Source organism: Musca domestica, unplaced genomic scaffold, assembly GCF_030504385.1.
Source record: "Musca domestica strain aabys unplaced genomic scaffold, Musca_domestica.polishedcontigs.V.1.1 162, whole genome shotgun sequence".
Classification (NCBI taxonomy): domain Eukaryota; kingdom Metazoa; phylum Arthropoda; class Insecta; order Diptera; family Muscidae; genus Musca; species Musca domestica.
The window spans coordinates 1,060,488-1,082,796 of record NW_026712223.1 but is presented as its reverse complement, the minus strand read 5'-3'; the positions used below and the strand labels follow the sequence as shown (position 1 = coordinate 1,082,796).

At 35.5% G+C, this 22,309-nt stretch overlaps 3 protein-coding genes across 3 annotated transcripts in view; all 3 read right to left on the bottom strand.

The window, feature by feature from the left end:
• Positions 1 to 731: 731 nt before the first annotated feature.
• On the bottom strand, positions 732 to 1,843 carry LOC101895772 (uncharacterized). The gene is made up of 5 exons (XM_005180477.3): positions 1,796 to 1,843; positions 1,398 to 1,739; positions 1,063 to 1,340; positions 933 to 992; positions 732 to 873 (listed from the first exon to the last, which is right to left on the bottom strand). The coding sequence occupies exons 1-5, from the start codon at positions 1,841 to 1,843 to the stop codon at positions 732 to 734; spliced, it is 870 nt and encodes a 289-aa protein (XP_005180534.2).
• Positions 1,844 to 2,007: 164 nt separating this feature from the next.
• On the bottom strand, positions 2,008 to 3,011 carry LOC101895599 (protein Gemin2). The gene is made up of 2 exons (XM_005180476.4): positions 2,705 to 3,011; positions 2,008 to 2,642 (listed from the first exon to the last, which is right to left on the bottom strand). The coding sequence occupies exons 1-2, from the start codon at positions 2,942 to 2,944 to the stop codon at positions 2,067 to 2,069; spliced, it is 816 nt and encodes a 271-aa protein (XP_005180533.1). The 5' UTR covers positions 2,945 to 3,011; the 3' UTR covers positions 2,008 to 2,066.
• A 10,486-nt stretch (positions 3,012 to 13,497) lies between these two features.
• LOC101895420 (uncharacterized protein DDB_G0271670) overlaps positions 13,498 to 22,309 on the bottom strand; it is a 49,577-nt gene continuing 40,765 nt past the window's right edge. The window contains exons 3-4 of the mRNA XM_011292959.3: positions 19,466 to 19,783; positions 13,498 to 16,245 (exon numbers count right to left, since the gene is read on the bottom strand). Coding sequence (XP_011291261.2) covers positions 15,115 to 16,245; positions 19,466 to 19,783 — 1,449 coding nt within the window. The 3' untranslated portion in view covers positions 13,498 to 15,114. The remainder of the gene's footprint in view (positions 16,246 to 19,465; positions 19,784 to 22,309) is intronic.

Genomic DNA, 22,309 nt, shown 5'->3' with positions numbered 1-22,309 from the left:
GACATTCATTTATTAATAAAACACGCCGAGAAACGGATATTAAAAAAAAAATTATATTGTTTATTGTTGTGCTGCCTATGACGTGTGGACGGACAATCACCCGTAAAATATTGAAGAAAGCATTGCAGTCAGTGTGTATTGGTTAAGCTAACAATATTAGATGTGATTCACACAAATTTAATACGCAAAACACACTTTTCGATTTCTTTGGAAGTTCATTGACCGTCTTTTTGTCTATATCTTAGATGATAACTGGGTAGGCTGGCAGGCAGACAAATGATAAGTGCAATGTTTTAATAATAAGAAACTTGTTTGGAATCGGCACAGGGAGGAAAGGCATAAATATGGGCAATGGGTGGTGCATTCAAATCTAATTTTAGAAGGAAATATATTGAACCTAATCACATTTGAGTTAATAATTGTGGTATATCATTTGATAATTGAACATGCAATTGGCTAACCTTAGAAATGCAGTAACGCACTGCAGTGGTAGATCCTTTATAACGTTTATTAATGGGCAAGGCATGCTGTTAAAATGTTTCTGATATACTCTAGTTAGTAGAGTTTAGAACTCGGAGAGCTTCATAACTAGCCCAACTTTTCGAACATTGACTTTCATTGAGAAATTTTGGAACAAATCAATACTCCATTAACATTCTAAGTTTTTTGCCTTTTCCTCCTGTAAGAACAATAAAACAATTACTCTGTATAAAATATTTATTAGTTCTTTCCTATCTTTTGAAAACTTCCTTATACTGACGACATAGTTCACAGCAATCACCAGTCCCGTGTTGGATGTTGGATATATCCATACTTTGATCTTGAGCCAGGTCATAAATTCCCGCCGAAGTTTGGGTATTATTTGAAGAACAACTGAAATGAATAGGACTTATTTCTTGAAGGTCCCACACATCCACACCATTTATACTTACGTAGAAACAATTGATACTCTCCTTGAATTTGTTTTGAAGAGAGGTTCGAAGGGTTTTGTACTGAAGACAAAAAAAAAAAAAAATAAATAAATTTATAAAATTAATACCAACCATTGTGGCATCATCCTACCTCTTGCCTGGAAAATCTCTTGCATGACAAACAGGTTTCTGTTTACGTGGTCCATAGCAATTTAATTTGTCATAGGGTTCAGCATTTATTATACACGGCCTTTGATAACAATGAGATTTAATATTGCAATTATGTTTCGTCGATTTGGGTGGTATGGTCAACGGTTTGCGGGCATGACATGTAAATGATTTCAATTCCTCATTAAGATTTCCAACATTGAACACCTTATCCTTCACAAAAAAGTCGGCCGTTAATTCAACTTTTGGTGCAATTATTCCCTGGAATAAAGCAACAAAGAAGTTATGGCATTTTATTTACCTAAACGACAATCTTACCGGGAACGCTGTTGTTGTCTTCATCAGTAATTGTTTAGTATTATTATGGGGACAGTGTAATTTGGGTTCTGATATTTGTAGTAGATCCATGAGGTTCCCTCGATAATAGGCCAATCTACGCCCACTTTGCCACAGTGTAATCTCCAGGGGCTCAGTTTGCATTTGACTAATCAATGAAGCAATGGAAGGAGTGTTTTTAAAATAACCCTCCATTTTATAGGTGTCATGACACAACAAAGGGAAATAGGGTTCCATGGCCCCCGTGCGAAAAAAGTAGCCCAAGGCTTTTATGGTTACCTCCAAGTAACCATGGCTGCATAACCACACTCCAGGACAGGTAACCTATAAAACTTTTGCAATAAATACTGATTTTAAAATCTGCAATTTCATTTACTTACGGCTTGTAGTTTCAATTGGATTTTAATATGAAATCTTTGATTATTCATGGCGAATAGCTTTAGTTAACAAAAAATGTTTTATTAATGTACAATAAATTCCTTTGTGTATATATCACTCTGCGTTTGTTGCTATGATTACCCCATGTTGCTGGCCAACCTAAAAGTTGGACATGCGTTTAAGTTCGCTCTAATGGCATTTGAAACCTGTTGCCTTTTTCTATTTTGTTATTTGTATTTATTAAAACAATTTGCTTAAATTCTATGTGACAATTTATACAAATTCCATTAAATCTAACTGATCGAAGATTTTAGCAATGAGATATATGAACAAGTTATAAGGTATGGCTTTTTGAAATTCGTGAGATTTAAGGCGACTCCGCAAACGCATGGCGGTACGGGCAATGTCTCTTAACGTAAAATGTACATTCGGTTCCAGTGGCAGGTGCAAACAGCTTAGGACGGCATAAAGCCAAGAACCCAACCATTGTTCACTGTTGCTTAAATCTAAAACAGAGTGATTGGCAGCCGCCGAACTGGATGAACAGGCTACCTCTTCCATGTGCTCGCCCTTGAGCCATTCTGAAATCATATTCAATAATTGTTCCAAGGTACGTTGATTCAAACGTAAAATCACACTAAGTTTGGGTGGGGTGTCACGACAGAATTTTAGCCAGGCTTCTTCGTCACTTATCAAAGGTGGTTCCAGGTTATTGTCATAGTTGTGCGCTGACAAATGTTGGCGTAACATAAGAATTTTTGAACGTGTGCGCAGGAATTCTTGTGACTGAATATCCTTCCATTCCTTGGTGGGCAATAAATCTCGATCCACCGTTATATCAGGACTTAGCTGGGAGTACGAAAGGGACAATTAAGTCTTGGATAAAATAGTAATTTCTTTTGTTTACTTACCTCAAATTCCTCCAATTGATTCTTGACTCCATTCATCACCGGCTTCACTGGCTTTTTGGGCGGTTTAACTACCACTGCAGGACAACGTTTGCGTTCATACAGCATGTGCATGAGAAATTCCTCACCATTTTGTGGTGGTGCAGAGGGGTCGAAGTTATCCCCTGGCTGGCGTATCTCCAAAGCCTGTTGCTGAAAAGTTTCCAAATCATCGTCCACTTCCATGCTCAAAGACGCCACCATACACTAGCAGATTCCAAAGCTTATTGAAAAAACTGGCGTCGGTGTGGAAAAGGAAGAGAGAATAATATGTGAATGAATGATAAAGATTGAAATCAAAACAAAACCATTTAAGCCAAATAGGTTTCCAAAGATCGAAAACGGATAGCAGTAGGGCTTTAGAAATCTATTTTCGCCGAGAAAACCGTTGAATTGTTTTAAATCATATTATAGGGATTAAAAGATGAACTGCTACTGTAGGCATTTATGGTATATTTTAAGCAATACACAGCACATTTACTTTAGAAAGTTTTGCGTTCAGAAACGCAAATATCTTTCAAGAAAATAATTAAAAGTATTATTTTGATGATGCCTTGTGGTGATTGCGTACATAGGGTTCACTAGTTTCATTGCACATAATTGAAGTGAGTGATCCCTAGATTGTAACGGTATCAGGGTTGTGTTTTTTTAGTACTTTGCGTAGCTTTAAGGATACATGCAATTAATGGATAACGTGTTGTATGTGATTTAACAAAATTTTACGTTATATTGTTGATATTTTTTAAAATTAATAAAAAATTTTCACCATCTCCAATTAGTCTATCTTTGTAAAAGTTCTCCAACTGATTTAAAAAGGAAATATATTGGTTTTTTACTGAAAATTCTCTAAGCAAATGGACATTGTGTTAAACGTATTAACCCAAAAGTTTTGTTGTTGAACAAGTTCTAAATTACAATCATCATAGAAAAAAGTTAAATGTATTCTTTAAAGACTTTCTGATGATGACTATCTGCTGATGTTAAATTTCACATTTTCACAAACTTTCGTGAGGAAAAGTTCAATAATTAATCTTCGAGCATATAGCTGCTTTATACTTATACAAATTTTTGTACCAAAGGCATAAATTCGAAGCTATATTTTCTGTTTCAAATCTAAAATTCCCCTAATGAACCTTGGGTCAACTTGTTTTGCAACAAATGTTTATGCTTTGAGTATCCAGTTGCCAACAATTTACCCTCTTCTATCATCCACCTCCCAGTTGCGTAAATTCCACGAAGGTAAACAAAAACTAAGAGCAACTGTTTTACATGCCACTTAAACATGTTTACACCAATATGGATTATTAATATATGGATTATTTTGATAACGGTATGAAAATATTCAAAAGAGTGCACCAATGTGCGTATATAGAGAAATAAAACACTTCATAATAAATTCATTTTAGGAAACTTGTTCGTTTGTAACTTAATTATGCACTAATCAGCTTGGATAATGTATATTTTCATGCTCATTTGTTGCCTGAAGGGGCAGGTGAGAATAGTTTGTAGTACAAAAACATACATGGATAATACACTGGTTGAATTACTTATACAATAGGGATGTCAGTTCTTGGATAGAAGGAAATAAGGAAAACTTTATTGGAGATTTGGAACTTGGGCGCCACTTTTAGACTACAATTGCGCTCTTTATAAAGTTTGAAATATCTTATTATTATGAAGAGGCCAATATAAACGAATGTCATACTTTATTTTGATGATTTTTAACTTGAAAACTTTTATTTTTAATTGGAATGCATCTGGACTGAGTAAAATAACAACGATAATTAATTCTTGTAGAAAAAACTAAAGGATTCTAAGGTAAGTTTAAACTGTTCTCAGAAATATTTTGCTGCTTAGTTCATATGTTGGGCGCCAAAAGTAACTTAAATTCAGAATTTTGCATGTAGATCTCAGTTTGGATTTTGGGATGTTGGGAGCAAACCGCAACCATAGGTAACCTTAATTCCGAATTCAGTATATAAATCTTTGCTTAGATTTAGATTTCTTGCTCATTCAGCGATTTTTGATTTTTTTTTGGTATTCGACATTTCTACACATGTAACCAAACATTGTGCCAAGCAGACAACTTACTACACACTACATATACACACACGTTGACTTTCTTACGCTCCTCGTCAAACAAAAAGCAGGAGTCAAATTTTTGCCTTAAAGTTACAAAACATTCCCTTACCATGGTTAACACACCTACAGAGGCGTTCTCACGTCCATGTCTGTCTTTTTATGGTTATTAACACACAGGAGACTCATTTGTTTTTGGATTTTCTGTTAAAGAATATAAAGAGAATGTTAACGCATTTCGAGCAAACTACTACTACCACTACTACTCGCACTTAGCACAGATCCAACAACAAACGGCACACGTTCCAAAGTGAAACAACATTCCATTATCTCACAACAACCTGGCGGCTAATACCGAATGGTTGGCTATGTGGTTTTGACTTTGCCAGCCAGGTTAGGGGAGTGTTATGGGCGTGAATTTTTGTGTCATTTTTGAGGGGAAGAGGATATGTGAAATGCTCGTGCTTTTGTTTTGTTACCCTTTTGAATGCTTGGCTCGTTTAGTTTCTTGTTACACAAAAAAAAAAAAAAAAAAAAAACAACAAATTATATGATAGAGCTTAGGCTTAAACAGATTAAATTAAACAGGGAATAACACAGTATGTGGACTGAAAAATGCAGGGGTGCAAAATGAGGAAATAGGTGATTAGTACGCAAATATGTTGCCCAAACAAATGGAGAGTAGACAAATAAAGGGGGAGATGAAAAAAAAAATGCAACAAAGTCAAACGCCATAATTTTTACATATTTTTTTTTAAATTTAATGAAAGCAAAAAATGTCGAAAATAACATCAAATTTTAGAATAACTTCAGATTTGTTGGAATTGGTCACCTTTGGTCACACGCTGCCCGAAGGTTGCTCTGCGGTATTTTGGCCCCTTCCCGGCGAAGCGCTTGCTTGAGGTGATCGACACTTTGGTATTTTTTAGTGCCAACCTTGCTTTCCAAAATACTCCAGACACAATAGTCCAACGGATTGGTATCCGGAGATATTGGTGTCCTCTGTGCGCTGGAAATGAATTGGGGAACCCCATTTTGTTACCATTCTTGGGTGGCGTGTGCTAACACGCACATTTTTAGCTGACCTCTTCGGCCTCGTGTTTACGATCATTTTGTTTGTTCACAAACTGTTGGTCAACGAATGTTTTCTCATCGGAGAAAATCAAATTCGGCAGTTCACCACCTTCGGCCAAGCGAAGCAACACTTTAGCTCTTTTGTGTCCATTTTCTTTCTGTTGCGGTGTAAGTTCTTGCACTTTTTGGAATTTCAATGGCTTTACCCCCAGCTCATTTTTAAATATTTGCCAAATGGAATATTGCGATATGTTCAGCTCACGAGCCATTTTTCGGCCACTGCGACGCGGGTCTTGATCAAGTCGCTTCTTTACTTTTTGAACCATTTCTGCTTATGTTGCTGTTTTCTTCCGTCCACTTCCTTGACGTCGGGGGCTACGCTACCAGTATCACGGTAACGAGCGATGGTACGAGGCACAAAAGATTTATTCACATTTAAATGGAGTGGAGTGCTCTAACGTAGCCACTTGGTCGGTGGTTTTCTAGCCAAATATAAAGAAATCACACTATCACGCTTGAATTCCATCACGAATAACTTTTTTTCTGGAAAATTCTCCAAAATTCTCACGCTTGTAAACAATATAATGAACTGTCACTGGAATAATTTTAACAGCTGTCGAACGATTGGCTTAGAAATGACAGCAGTCTGAAGTTGGTTGCAGTTTTTCATCTCTCCCTGTATATTGGCGTAATGTGTGGAACGATTTTGATAATGTACCTCCTATCCCATATTCACCATGCGATGAATATATACGCGAAGAATAACTACTTTTCCGGTTTGCAAATCTTGTAAAATTTTCATGAAAGAAACTGAACTGTGTAAACTAATATCAAGTGGCGCCCAAGCGCAGCTTAAATAATGTAAATCCACTGAAATGGTTTTATATGGATTTGCTTTCAAAACTGTTAAAAGATTCATTAAAATTGAAATGTACACGTGACTCTTCTTTGAAGTGTGCTGCTTTTTTTTGTAAAAGAACACGTTTGGAGTAAAAAGTAGTAATCCCAATATTTAACACACATTATTTTTCAATATTCAAATATAATTTTATTGTATTTTTTCTTTGGGTTTTATGCAAATATTTCTGGTTTTTTGTTAAATTTAGAGCTATTTATTTTAAATAATACCTTTATTATTTTTCTTACATTAAGTATTTATGTTTGTGTTGCTTGCATGTTATACATATTTTTTAATTTTTAGCAAATATTTTTATTTAGTTTTCTTTTTGTAATAATTCATATAAAGTAACTAATTATGTTTTCATTTTCTCAAATATATATAAACAAAATAATATACATCTACCGATTACCATTTAAATTTAACTATAATATTGATGATGAATACAAAAAAAATGTCCAATATTTTTCTTTTATAATTTATTTAAAATGCATTTGCATATTTCTTATAAGGACTAAAAACTCCATGTCTGTTTAAACATAAATGATTAAAAGTAATTATCTGTTATTTGTTGTATATTTTTAAGAAATAAGTTTTCTTACATTTCAATGTTTTTTTGGATAATAAGAAATACTAAAATTACCTTTTAATAATTTTTTAACACATTTCTTCAAGACAATATTTGAAAAATTGTTATTATGTTTGTTTATGTTTTCCTTAATTGATTCCATTATTGTATGGTTTATGACAGATCGGTAATAGCGCGTTTACACCAAACACTTGATATAATTTCATTGTGAGAAATACTTAAATTAACAACGTGACTTTATACCATGGTAGAAGAATACAGGTAGATGCATCAACGCTTTGAAACATTGATATGTCAAAAAAAATTTTTGTATATTTTTTCTCATACGACGCCAATCGGAGGTTGTGTTGATATGAATTTTTTTTACCAATTTTTACAAATTTAAATAATTGTTTATTCAAAAATGTCAATTCCAAAATTGGTTTGACAGATCATTGTCCCTGCAGCTCGGCCAATGCGACTAGATGTATTCTTCTACCATGCTTTTTAGATTCGGTTATTTTAATGGATAATCAGCTGATGTTTATTTGTTTGGATACTACCATGGTAGAAGAATAAAGGTAGACCCATCGACACAGCTTTGAAATTGAAAATGTTGAATGAAAAATTATTTTAATTTGTAAAAATTGTTGAAACATGCGATTAAAAAAAAAACTCCGAATGAGAAAACAAATAAAAATCTACTTAGTTTTGTCAAAACATTAAAAAAATTTTTAACATATCAATGTTCCCAAGCGTTGATGCATCTACCTGTATTCTTCTACCATGGATACTATTTTAAATCAAAACAAAATTAAAGCTCATTTACACCGAACGCGTTTTAATAAAATGCGTTATTTAGATTGTCAATTCCTTTGATTATATGTCAGATAAATGACGAATCTTCTTAAAACGCGAAATTTAGGTGTGGGTAGAATATTCAAGGCAATAAATTTAGAGAAAAATGGTGACAGAGTTATCAAAATGACTAGAAATTTTAATAACAATTAAAAGTGAGAATACATAAAACGATTTTTTGACTGGAGTAAAGGTGGGAATACACAAAGCGTTTATTTGGCTGGCTTAAGTCATCGGCTAGCTACTTCGTAGAGGAAAAAGGAGTTTTATTTTGACATAGTTCAATTTTGGCCCTGGGCTCCTATGTTCACTTCCGAGGATGCCAGCTGATGACTTCGGTCAGCCTGATAAGCGCTTTATGTATTACAACCTTAAGTCATCGGCTGGCTTCTTCGCAGAGAAAGAAAGAATTTTTAGGTTAACATAGTTCGATTGTGGCCCTAAGCTCCTTTGTTCTATTCCGAAGAAGCCAGCTGATGACTTAAGCCAGTCAAAAAAAGCTTTTTATGTATTCTCACCTTAACTTTGTCATTTTTACATTTTGATATTTTAATTTTTATTGTATTTGTATTTTCTATTCATTTTGGCAATCAGCTGATCTCTAAGCAAACAATTTATAGAAAATGATGTATTTTTGGTACTTTATTGTAACCAATTTTGCAAAGTTGCATAAAATAGTATGGTAATTTCGTGTGTTGTTTAGAATAAATCGTCACGAAAAACCAGAGTTGGCAAACAAATGGTGCAACAGCTCTAAATCCAAGTTTAATTGGTGTAAACGCGCTATAAAGCTTATGAAATTGTTTAAATTATTCGTTAGGGAATATTGCTTTGTTTGTGAAATGTACAGCAGGATATGTATGTGTGTGTACTTATCTTTTAAAAACGAAGTCTTAAGAGAGGAAGAAATAGAAGAATTTGGTAAGTCTAACTTGATTAGTTTGAAAAAATTCGCAACAGTTTTTAAATCGAGTTTCATTGAAAAACGAAAACACGACTATAGGTTTGTCTGGTTACTTTTCCTGCAGGAATTGTCCAACAGCTCCCTTCTGAGAGAGAAAGGTAGTTTTATTCTCTTTTGCAAGGAAACTCTGAAAAGTAAACAAGCAATCAGCTGATTTGTTAAAACAAAACAATTTGTCGGCAATAAAAAGAAGTGAAGCAACAAAAATTACAAATGAGACGAAAAAAAAAAAATATATGCGTTGCTCAAATATATATCACCGGAAGGAGAAAAGTTGCAAGTATTTGCAAGAAGAAATTTGTCCGGCAAGAATTTACAAACGCACATTTAAAGGACTGTCAAACTGTTTCTCTCTCGAAACACTCTTTTTAGTGTTAACAGCTGACTTCCAGTGACAATTTTTACAAATCATAGGGTAACCAGACACATCTTATTTTAAGACTTCGTTTTTATGGTTAAAAAAGCATTAAATCTCTGTAAGTGATGCATATTCTGTATGTGTCATGGCAGAAGAATACAGGTAGATGCATCAACGCTTGGGAGCATTGATATGTCAAAAAAAATTTAAATGATTTTTTCAAATATAAGTAGATTTTTATATACTTTCTTATACTACGTCATTCGGAGGCTATTATAATTCGCGTTTTTCAACAATTTTTACAAATTTAAATAATTTTTCATTCAACATTTTCAATTCCAAAATTGGTTTGACAGTTCATTGTCCAAGAAGCTATGTCGACGCGTCTACCTATATTCTTCTACCATGGTATGTGTATTATCTGTGTTTTCATTGATTTTTCTTTTTTTTTTTTTTTGAATTCCTATTGACTTTTCTTCTAAATTATTTGATATTCTATGTTTATTTCATGTTCATATACTTATTTTTTTATTTTCAATAAAATATCAGCAATGCAGTAGTATTTAGTTTTTTGTTTTGGTTATTTGTTTCTTAGCAATTGAAGTTATTATTTTCTTTTGTTATCTAAACTTATCTAACCTCATTTAAGATGTATTTCAATAATAATTTCTAAACTAAATAGTTTTTGTTTTTGTGTTTTTATTTGGAAAGAATATTCTATAAATTCGAAGCTTAGAGTAACTACAAATGTAAAAAAATTTTAAGATTGTTGTGTTCTTGTAATGTCCACATAGGTTTGTATGTAAAAGTAATAAATATACAGGCACTTTAGTAGGTTAATTAGAAAACAAAGAGGGCAGAGTTAATAAAAAAGATATTATGTTATAAGTTTGACAAATATTTGCGGAAGGGTAAGGAGGGTGAGGAAAGCCAGAGCAAAATAAAAATTTTTATTATCCCTCAGAAAAATGTACCCAATTCCTCATTCAAACGCAGCACTGCATTTGCAGGGAGACAAAAAATGAAAACAAAAACAAACAAATTGTTGCCAAATTTGTCTACTTGTCTCTTCTGAGTTTCTCTCACAAGTGGCCATGGAATTTGTAAATAAAAGCATATTATGGCACAAGTGTTGTTGCTGTCGTTGTCGTTGTGGGTCAGTCTACCAGTGTTCTGTCAAATTAACTAGTCACTGACATTGTAGAACAGCTGTAATTCTAAACATGATAACATGCATATTGTATGTCTTCTTTATTGCACTTGACGACAATGCTCGCCCCTTTCGCAGTAGATCGTATGTCAAGTGGGAAGGAAACAACTCGAGGGTAATAACGAAAGTTGTGTTGTAATCTGATGTCAGACAAATTGTCGATTGTAAATTCTTAATAAGGAAAGAGAGGAGAGAAATTAACTTCCGATTGATAGAAATCGATGAGAATAGTATAGCAACCAAAGTCGATGAGACATAAAATTGTAACAAAGTTTAAAATGTTGTTATGTTTACTATCATATATAACAACACTTATAGAGTCAATGAACTAATAATTCAATCTAATGCCATGTTTACGTTAGAACTTTTTGTGGGGTTAACCTACTTTGAGAGGATTTATTTGAAGTTAAAGTAATGGATATGACAATTTAAATCCAAATCCAGTGGGTTACCCCTTATGTATATAAATGTACTGTAAGCAGTCATAATAAATCCAGTGGAGTTCAATTTTTCATTGCATTGCGTTTATATTTGCAATAAATAATGTATAATATTATGGTCACATTAACAGACGTATTTCAGATTTTCAATTTCTTTGATAATACATCAACTAAATGACGTATCTTCGTAGAATCAGTACTTTAGATGTCAAAGATTTGTTACTTGAAGGCTAATTCACACGGATACCTAAATTTCACGAATGATCAATGGAATTTGGCAATTTAAATTACTCGTTTTATTAAAACATGTTCCATATAAATAAGACTTCACTTCTTTAAGAGAAAAACAAGCAAAAACACGAAATCTGAAATTTTATCTCAGTGAACGATATTACCCTTGAAGGATGGGAACAATAAACTAGTGTTAAAACTAGATTATAATACTATGTCTACATTAGATTTTTTATCTAATTAAAATAAAACAAGTAAAAAAGCAGTAAGTTCGGCCGGACTGAACTTTGAATACACTCCACCATTTGGAATGGATTTTGAAATTAAAAAAAAAATCATTAACAATTCTGTCAAAATCTTAAAAATACCGAATATAGCCATTATATTAGGGTCTATACGAAGACGGGGGTCTGCATAGGTCCATAAGTCATTACAGTATTCAAATACGAAACTTGAAAAAATCTGGTGAATAATGGTGAATAAAATCATCAAAATACCGAATATAGGAAGGTTCTGTTATATGGAGGTTATACGAAGACCTGAACCTGCATATACAATTTTCTGTCACAGGCTGTAGTACCTATTAGGAACTTCAAATACGAAATTTGAAACAGCTCCGGTAATTAATGTCGCTAAAATCATCAAAATACCGAATATTAGGAGGTATCGTCATATGGAGGCTATACGAAGACGTGGGCCTGCTTACACATTTTTTTGCCATAGGCTGTAGTACCCTTTACGAATTCTAAATACGAAATTGGATACAACTCTGGTAAATAATGTTCATAAAATCGTCAAAATATCGATATCGGAAGCTACCGTTGTATGTAAGCTATACGCTATATATAGAAAGAACTTCTAGTATGGATTTTTAAACAATTATGGGGGGTATTCGATATCGTTGACCGATATAGTCCATCTTCGAACTTGACATGCCTGAAGACAAAAGACTGATCTGTTGCATTGTACAGTGTTGCATTTTCCTAGTTTACTGGAAGTTTAGCAACCTTTCTTATTGAGCCATGCTCCAAACTATGCATGGTGGAGGGTATAAAACTAATTTTGAAAAATTCTTTATTCTACCATGCTACTAATTTTACTCAGACAAATTGTGTCTTATGATAGACAGTAAAATCGGTCATTTTTATGCATTGAATGCAAATTACATTACTTTTTTCGAATTATGGAACAGTTCCTTGATGTCTAGGTCCAAAATAATGAAGTGTAAATGTCTTCATTTAATTCATTCACTGAAAAGAGCAGCTGAATATAACAGGACAACACACGGTCTGCTGACCACTTAAGCTTTACCGAAATAGTAAACATATAACAACCTGACTATATCTGAGCTTTGAGCTTTCGCTCCTTTATTATTTTGTCCATAATTTCTTTTATGTTTTAGCTATATTCAATCGATTCCCATTTGTCGAAAATTATTGTCTTTTCAAAAGGATTAAGAACGTGAAAATTGTGGGAAAAGGGATTGTTTGATGGCAACTCTCATGGTAGAAAAATACAGGTAGATGCATCAACGCTTGGGAGCATTGATACGTCAAAAATTTTTCAATGTCTTTTCAAATATAAGTAGATTTTTATATGTTTTTTTATACGTCGTCATTCGGAGGATATTATAATACTCGTTTTTCAACAATTTTTTCAAATTTAAATAATTTTTCATTCAACATTTTAATTCCAAATTTGGTTTGACAGTTCACTGTCCTAGCAGCTGTGTCGATGCGTCTACCTATATTCTTCTACCATGGCAACTCTGAATCAAGGCAATTTGTCTTGTGTAAACCTCAGTTGAGTCTTTTGATGATCAGATACAAAGTCTAAACAACGCCTTTGTGGAAACTCTCGCGACTTCGGAGTGTGATTCTGTAAATAATTAACTATTAAGTTAGCGAGATTTATCGATCTTAAACTTTCGGTATTTTACGAAATTTTCTGTAAAACTAAATATTTTTTTTCTGATATTAAGGCCGTCGAGAAAACCAGACCTACCGATAGGTAAAAATTTAGTAAAAATGTTGTATGTGAAAGTTAGAGATTTCTGTCCGTAATAGTATAAACTAGAGAATCTCACTATTGGTTGAATAAATCTGGATTAAGTAAATAAATTCTGATAATGAGGGCTAATATCCCAGCCTTCTTCATTTCCCATTAGATCTTAACCTACCTCCTTTTATGTTTTCCTTTATAAGTTTTCTTAAGTTGCTTATTATTATCACTTCTTATGATGTGATAGCTATCGCTGTTGTTGTCTTGGCAACTAACATTACAAGCAATGCAATTATTTAAGTGTCATTGAAGAGATTGGCCGGGCACTTGAGGAGGATGAAAAGCGCTCTAGGAAAAAAAGTGTTTATTAATTAAGTTATCGTCTTTGAAAAATATAAACGGAGCAACAGACAGACAATAGACAACGAATTATTGTGGTGACAATAACCCGTAGCTAAGCAAACCAAGCAGCCACCCAGGAATTTGATTTTCTTTGCTGCCTTCGCAGAATCGTCCCGGGTGGTTTGGTTTGGTTTCATGGCTGCCAAGTTTTTCTGCGAAAACAGAGAGGATTGGCTGACAGCCATAAAAAGTTGTCTTGCCTAGCATTGCTGGGAAATGGTTTGTCTTGTGAGGGGGTATCCTTTTCTCGTTGCAAATGGCTGGCAAAGGAATTGGGTTATTTCTAGCTGAGTTGCATTTATCAAGCGCTAGCTTAGCAGATTCTTATAAATAATTCACAAAGAGCAGGGATTTCCTTAAAAATTGAGCATTTCTCATAAAAAATTGTTGTTTTTGTTTTTTTTTTAGTTATTCTTTTTGGGTTAATTTTTGTTTTCTCTAAAAAGGAAACCTTGTTGTTTCTTCCTTATGGCTTAGGCTTTTAACTTAGCTTAGCTTAATTTACGTTGTTATTTTATATTGTTTTTAATTAATACTACTTGACTAAATGCTAAAAAGAGAAGCAAACACATAATAGAGAGAAAGAGAGAAAGTAAAGTAAAGAGAAGAGCATATTGTTTGGCTTACTTGAAGAGGGAAATAAACGGAGAGGAGCAAGTGAAAGTCAGAGTAGAAGAAGAAGAAGGAGGCAGAGAAGTCAAGTTATTTGTTATAGGGCTGTAGTTGCAGAATTTTTGTTCCATTTCTAGGGATTGTTGTAGTTGCATTGTAGTTTGTAAAGATATGTTTAAATTGTCAGTTTCTTTTGGTTGATTATATGCATATGTTGTTTTAGTTGTTATTATTGTTGTTGCATAAGATTTATTTAATTTTTAATATGTTTTGTATGTATAAATATAAATGTTAACACATTCCAATTATTATTGATTTTGCATTTAGAATTAGATTTAATTAATTTTTTTTTTTTAAATTATTCAATTTGTATTTGAATTTGGTTTTGTAATTTAAATTGTATCACATTTGAATATGTTTTTATGTTGTATTTTCTTATTTTTTGGTTTTCAATTTGTGCACTTTTTCTTTTATGTCTTCTTCTTTTTTCCTTTTTCGTTTTGTTTCAATCTCTTTCTTTGATACCCAACACTCTCCTGAACCCCGACAATGGTTTCAATGCACTGCTATTGTTTATTCCCGTTAGTGAAGTCGTTGCTGACGCCGACGCAGATGAAGAGCTCAGCGAATAGGCATTTTGATATGTGACGGGAAAATCTGTCGGGGCCAGGAGTAATCCTCACGTCCGTACAAATTTATACACTATGAGAAAGACCATAAAAGAGATTGCCACTAATATCACGGCGGTTACCACTTTGGCGCAGGTATTTAAACCGGATTCATTGGGATTCAGGGGACGCGAACTCATCCGTGTGGCCGAGCGTCGACGTTTGGAAGCCAAACCGCGTGCCAGCGCTGGAAACGCCAGTGATTGCGTAAAGGTCAGTTTGTGTATCGATTCACTCAACGAATAGGGGCCGACGGAACCGCGCGCCGCAGCACGCAGCAAGGCATACTCCAGATCGAGGGCATCGAAGAGCGAGTAACGCGTCACGGTCGATGATCGCCGACGCTCGTGCCGTGAATCACGTTCTCGATCTGATTGCGGCTGTAGCCACGGATCGGAGACTCGCTGCTGGGCCCCCGCACCGGCGGCAGCAGCCAGTGCTGCTGCAGCAGCAGAGGAGGATACTCCCCCGCCTAGGCTTACCGCAGCCACGGAGGTTAGCGACGAGGTCGTCGATGACGAGGCAGAACAGAGGCGCAAATTCGTTGCCAGACCATTGTCGTGAAACTCAGTCGCATCCTCAATGGATGTTTGATCGGGTGAAGTTTGGGCCCTCTCCAAGGCGGCGGCATGTTTCATGCGCAACGCAAACAGCCGGGCATGATCGGGATGCAGTAGGGCACTGGATTTGCGGCGATAGTTTGGCGCGCCCACGCTAATGCTGGCCCTCGCACCCATACGATTGCCGCGCAACGAGGGGTTGGGCGATCCTTGCGTGGGCGTGGTGGCAGGTGAAACATTGCAGGAACTTATCGTATCGGCCGAAGGATTGGCCATACCAATCAGAGTCACCCCCGGTGGCGGAGGCAATGCATTGGGTGAGGGTGATGCCTGAACAGAATCGATGCCTGAGTCGCCGGCATGCAAAGTATCACAGTAGAGTGAGTTGCGACGTTCGCCTGTGTTCAGAGTCAAATGATTGCCGGTGCTGTTGCTGCTGTTGCCCGATGTGCTGGTTAACAGAGTGGTGTTGCCACTGGTGGTGCTGCTGCTATTGCCGCCCCCACTGCTGCTGCTCGTACTGGTCTCGGCAATGGCAGGGAATATAAACGACTGGCCATCAGCTTCGCCTCGTGGCGAGTCCTAAAAATAAAACAGGAAACGACAAAGATTTAATGGCAAAACAACAACAGCGGCAGCAACAATACAATGGTAATTTGCAATTTGCAGTAGAGAGTAAAAAAACTAGACTTGAGGAGGAGGGGGGCGAAAAAATTAAGTGCTTAACGATCTGAATGGCAAAGTAGTCACTAGAAAACTGGTTCAAAAGAAATAGTCATTGCCATGGTGTAAGTGTTGTGAAATCGAGGGGTAACGGAGGGGGAGAGTTATACTTTGTGATGACTTGGAAAGGTGTGATTTAGAAAAAAAAACATGTTTAAAAAAAGTATTAAATATATACAAAAATGTGAGTGAGAGGAAAAAATATACACTGAATAAGAGTAATTGGGGGGCAAAAAGGATACGAGCAGAAGGGGTCTTTTCTAGATTCAATTAAAAAATTTTGGGGGCTTTCAATTTGTCAATACTCCACAAATTGAAAGTTAGACGTTGCAGGAACTATTTGGGGGAGTAAATATTTGTTAAAAATAGCTAATTTGTTTAATAAAAGTATTAAGAAAAAAACATGCAAGCTTTAAGAAGAAGAAAAAAGTTAAGTTTCGAGTAAAAAAAAGAGAATTGATGTTCATTGAGTTGAACGCATACCCTTTGACCTTCAGGACCGCTGTTACGACGCAACTGTAAAAAACCTTCCTGTCTAAGCAGCGGCTTTAAAACCCAACGTACACGTACGCACGCACGCATACACCCACACGCGGCGACGAGATTTTGGTTTCGTTTTGTTTTTTTTTATTGTTTCATTTTATGTGTGAATATTTGTTTTTGTTATGTTTTTTTTTTTTTTTTTTTGACAAGGAATCCATTTAAAGCGTCCTCACAGTGACAGAGACACGACGAACAAGTAGTAAGAGAGAAATGTAGAGGGAAAGAGACGAGATAAGATATATATGTGGTAATGTGAGACGAGGCGAATGATAATCAGCTCAACAAATGAAAGAAACAAAACAAAATTAACAAATCTACAACATATGAGGCCAGGGATGGGAAACTTGATATGATTTTCAGCTGTTAACCCCTTTTTGGTTATTAATTTACATTAAAAATAATAAAAGTTAAGATACAGTACATTGGGCGCCAAATATGACTGGAAACACTCATTTTCTAATATAAACATAAAATGAAAGAAGTTTGACATGTCAGCCAGGCTAATTGAATTATAAATTAAATTAAATAATTTCGACTGCATAAAAGAAATTTGTGGGGATAGATTAGCTCTACCTCTAGATCAGCTTTATAAGTCAAGTTGGGCGCCAAAGAGGACCAGCAATTTTTATATTTCTGATATTTGCTCTAATTTTTGGGTGTTACACTGGACCTTTTGTTCCGCTATGTGATTGGATGTATATCCTAACTCTAGATCAGCTTTATAGGGAATACCCAAGTTGGGCGCCAAGGAAGACCAGCAATGGTTATATTTCTGATATTGGCTCTAATTTTTGGGTGGACTTCTTTTTCTGCTATGTGATTGAATGAATAAAAATGTGATGGCCACTAACGTTGGGCGCCAAGTAGACTATTATAGACTTCGATTTTGCATGCAGTGGTTGTGTTACATAAAAAAACTATCCCTGCCGATTTATAAGACGTTTTTAACTTTCCCCACGTTGGGCGCCATATGATATTTACTTTTGCAAACAAATATTTTAAAACCTGCCATGGGAATTTTTCGATGCAGATTTCGCATCTTCTGTGAAGACATAATATTTCATATTAAAATTATGAGGACTCCACAAGTTGGGCGCCAGAAAGAAAAAGTGTTAATAATGTTATATTTCTTCTTCCTGCTATGTAGTGAGATTGGATGTGATACCCATGCTTTTTAATAAAAATTCGAATGACCTCTACGTTGGGCTCCAACTAGGGTATTATAGATTTCCAGTTCGCATATGATGGTTGTTTTGTAAAAAAAAACTATCCTAGGTAGCTTAGGAAATTTCTAACTTCCCCATGTTTGGTGCCATATGAGACATACTTCTGCAAACAAATCCTGTAAAACCTACTATGAAAATTGGAATTTTAAGAAATTTCTAATTTGATCAAAGTTGGATATAATATTTTATATCGAAATTATAACGACTCCCGACGTTGGGCGCCAGAATGCAAGTTCTGATTTTAAGACTACCCTTAAAGGTGAATAATTCGCGACAATTCCAATTTTGTTTTTTCTAATTTTTTTTTAAATCGAATGACTCCCATTTTGAGCGACAACGTGGGTTTTATTGATTCTAATTTCATATTTGATAATTGCATTGTATGAATAAATATCACTGGTGCCAGAATTGTAGGAAATTTCTTACTTGACCCACGTTGGTTGCCATATAAAATATACTTTTGCATACAAACCATGTAAAAGATATACTATTTTATATCGAAATTATAACAACTCCCGACGTTGGGCGCCAGAATGGTAGTTCTGATTTTTAGACAACCCACGACAATGTAAATTCTAATTTTTTCTTCCAATATTTTTTTTTTTAATAAAAAATCGAAAGACTCCCACGTTGGGCGCCATCTAGTCTTTAATTTTTTCTAATTTCACATTTGATAACTGCATTGTATGAATAATTATCACTGGTGCCACAATTGTAGGAAATTTCTTACTTGACCCACGTTGGGCGCCATATAAAATATACTTTTGTATACAAACCATGTAGAACCTGTGATGGGGAAATTGGACACTACTTTCACATCTGTTGTAGAGATATAACATTTATTATAAAAATTATATGGGCTCCGAACGTTGGGCGCCACAATGGAAGGTCCAATTTTCAGGCACTCTTTAAAGAAGACCTAAAGATTTTCCAACAAATAATGTAAATTAAAATTGTCCATCCCTGGATGAATGCACACAAACGACTGATGGGTTAACTATACAAAATATCAGTATGTATGAGTGTTAAGAATGTTCAAAATACAAATACAAAAAATAATATAATTAAAAAAACAAAAGAAATTATTTTTCCTATATTTTCAGATAATAAAAAAGAAAGAACTCAAAAGCGTAACATTTTCAACGCTGTCATTGGCTGGCTTTGTTTTGTTTGTTGTGTTATCTTTTATCAAGACCATAAAAATCTAAGCTTTACATGAACCTTCAGCCAAAAGGTCAGGTCTTGGGAAGTCACAATGGCTGTGTGTATGTGTATGTTTTTGTTGTTGTTTTTTTGCATTTTATACCTACCTGACTTGGCCAAACTTGTAGTAATGGCAATGAACATGTGGGCTTATTGTTAAGCGAAGAGGAGCCACCATTGCCCAAGGATGTTTTATTTTTACTGCCAGCGCCGCCGACACCGCCACCTTCGCTATCCGCTCCGCCATCATGCGTGGGAGCACTTTGGGCCAAACTGGTGTAGTGCAAGTGATTAAAACGCTGGACATCATTTGAGGAGCTCTTGGCTCGTGTTGGACTCTCGTATCCGGTTGAATCTTCGGATGAAGTGGTTTTTGGCGAACGCCAAAATCGTTTCAGACGCAGTTCGCGTCTTTTTTCTTGTTTCTGTTTGGTTTTGCGGGAGAAGAATGGGAATACAAAAGAAATAGAGAGAAACAAAAGAAATGACAAATGAAAAGATGTGACCAGGAAGAAAACAAATTATTTGAATATCTTTTGTTAAGGCTTATAAGGTAAGTAATTTGACATTTATCTTGGAAAACAAAAAGGCAACAAGTTCCGTAAATGAGACAAGGCTTGTGAGAGATTTCCCTTTTGGGTTTCTTTTGGAAAATAGTTGTCAGCAAGTTCCTTTTTGTTTAAATTACAAAGTGTTTCCTTTTCGATTTAAGTTTAGTTTCTTTTTTGACTTTGTTACTCTTGAGATTACAACTTATAATTTCTTCTGGTATTTTTTTGGTGTTCTGACCTCCCAACATGTCGTGGAGGATGCAGAAATTGTGTGGCAACAGGAGATTCCGATTACATTGTACTCTTCTTATTTTTTACCATTTGAGGAGAAAAGACAAGGGAAATGCTTTGCAAAGAAAGTTAAAAACTTTAGTTCAGACAATTGTTAACTTTTCCTGTCGAGTATGACAAGGAAAGGAATATTTGTTTACTTTGCAAATTTGATTTGTTAACAGATCAGATAGAGAGAAATTAGGAAAAAAATAAAATGTCTCAAAGAAAATGGCAGGGCAGAAATCAGGACCGGGCAGAGAGTCGTACATTTATGTTCTCCCAATTTTGTTACTCTCTCTTTACATCGTTTTTAAGTGGCCCTGATTGTGAGTATGGAGAAAATTACGCATGCCTGCTCTTGTCTGGCCTGAATTAATGCCAACTTTGCTAAGATCATTTATTTGACGTACTGGGTGATATAAAAAACTGCTACGAAGTCAAACGCCATAATTTTTACCTTTGGCACGAATTATGGCCTTTAAACGGCCAATGAAACCGTCACACACTGTCCGAATGTTGCTCTGCTGTATTTTGGCCCATTCCCGGCGAAGCGCTTGCTTACGGTGATCGACACTTCGGCATATTTTTAGTGCCAACCTTGCTTTTCAAAATTCTCCAGACACAATCGTCCAACAGATTGGTATCCGAAGATTTTGGTGACCATTGTGCACTGGAAATGAAGCGAGGAAGCTCATTTTGTAACCATTCTTGGAAGGCGCGTGCTGAGTGCGATGTCCTGTTAGAATGTCCAAAGTCTGCGGCCATAATGTTTGCATGCCCAAGGCTTTAATACACCCTCCAGAATATTTTTGCGATAATATTCGGCATTTATTCTGATGCCACGGTCGATTAATACGAGCGGAGAGCGACCATCGGCTGTTATGACTTCCCACACCATCGCCATGGCCGGCGCTTGAGTTCTGGTGGCCAAACAAAGGTGCACAGTTTCAGCTGACCTCTTTGGCAAGTAAACACGATCATTTTGTTTGTTTACAAACTGCTGGACAACGAATGTTTTCTCATCGAAGATCGGAGAAAACCAAATTCGGCAGTTCAACACTTTCGGACAAGCGAAGCAACTCTTTAGCTCTTTTGAGTCTATTTTCTTTCCATTGCGGTGTAAGTTCTTGCACTTTTTGGAATTTCAATGGCTTTACCCCGAGCTCATTTTTCAATATTTGCCGATATGTTCAGTTCACTAGCAGTATATTCCCATTGCCCCACCCACTTACAATTTACAATAATTGAAATATAGATGGCGCTCCCTATAACATAGAGCAAATTTAAATAGATTTTTGAGATTATTAAGGCCATAACCTAAATCTGGCGGATGCTTCATTATGCGAGCCACATCAAGCCCTAAAAACTCAAAGATACCGCATTCTTACTTCACAGCTAACACATTTCAAAAGCGATTACTACAATCACTAAACATTCCAATAACACTCAAGTATTGCCAATAACAAATCATTATATCCTGATGCATTTCCTTTGCCGCAACAGCAAAACAAAAAAATCCCATTATCCTTTTTTCTCGTTTTTTTACAGGGCAGACTATACATTGCTCGATATTTAGATCCTTTTTTGCACAAAACAACTTCAGTCAATTTAATTCGAGTTTTTTTGCTCCTTCATTCAATGCATCTTCCCCTCTTGCCTGCCCCCCTCCTGCCGCTTCATGTGCTTCCCATAGAACATAACATTGATGGTTTTTGTGTTTGTGTGCCACAAATCGAGAACAATTGCTGCTTTTGCTCCACTAATGATGGTGGAGAATTTTTGCAAAACTGCAAGGACAAGAGTTATTTGTTGGGCGGGTGGGGGCCAGGAACAAGGAGGTAACATGTGAAAGAACAAAAAAAATATTGTTTAAAACTGGTTGGTTTTTTTTTTTTTTGTTCGAATGCAACAGCTGGCAACATTGAGCTAAATTGGACTTGCCAACAACAACATATTGGTTGGCCGGACCGGTCGAGTCCAGTCGGTTTGTCGATTGCATGCCATGCTCTCCTTTGTCCGTTGGGCGCCATCAATAATAGATTTCTGTTGGAATGTTGAAATCGACGACAAGCTGCAGACTTGCCACAAAAACGAACAAAAAAAAAAAAAGGAGAAAAATAAAAATCG

Bases quoted from the DNA above. Each gene is read 5' to 3' on its own strand.
- LOC101895772 (XM_005180477.3), bottom strand. From the start codon at position 1,843: ATGAATAATCAAAGATTTCATATTAAAATCCAATTGAAACTACAAGCC. The intron at 1,740-1,795 runs GTAAGTAAATGA...AAAGTTTTATAG, and splicing joins TCCAATTGAAACTACAAGCC to GTTACCTGTCCTGGAGTGTG. The intron at 993-1,062 runs GTAGGATGATGC...TTTTGTCTTCAG, and splicing joins AGAGATTTTCCAGGCAAGAG to TACAAAACCCTTCGAACCTC.
- LOC101895599 (XM_005180476.4), bottom strand. From the start codon at position 2,944: ATGGTGGCGTCTTTGAGCATGGAAGTGGACGATGATTTGGAAACTTTT. The intron at 2,643-2,704 runs GTAAGTAAACAA...TCGTACTCCCAG, and splicing joins ATCAATTGGAGGAATTTGAG to CTAAGTCCTGATATAACGGT.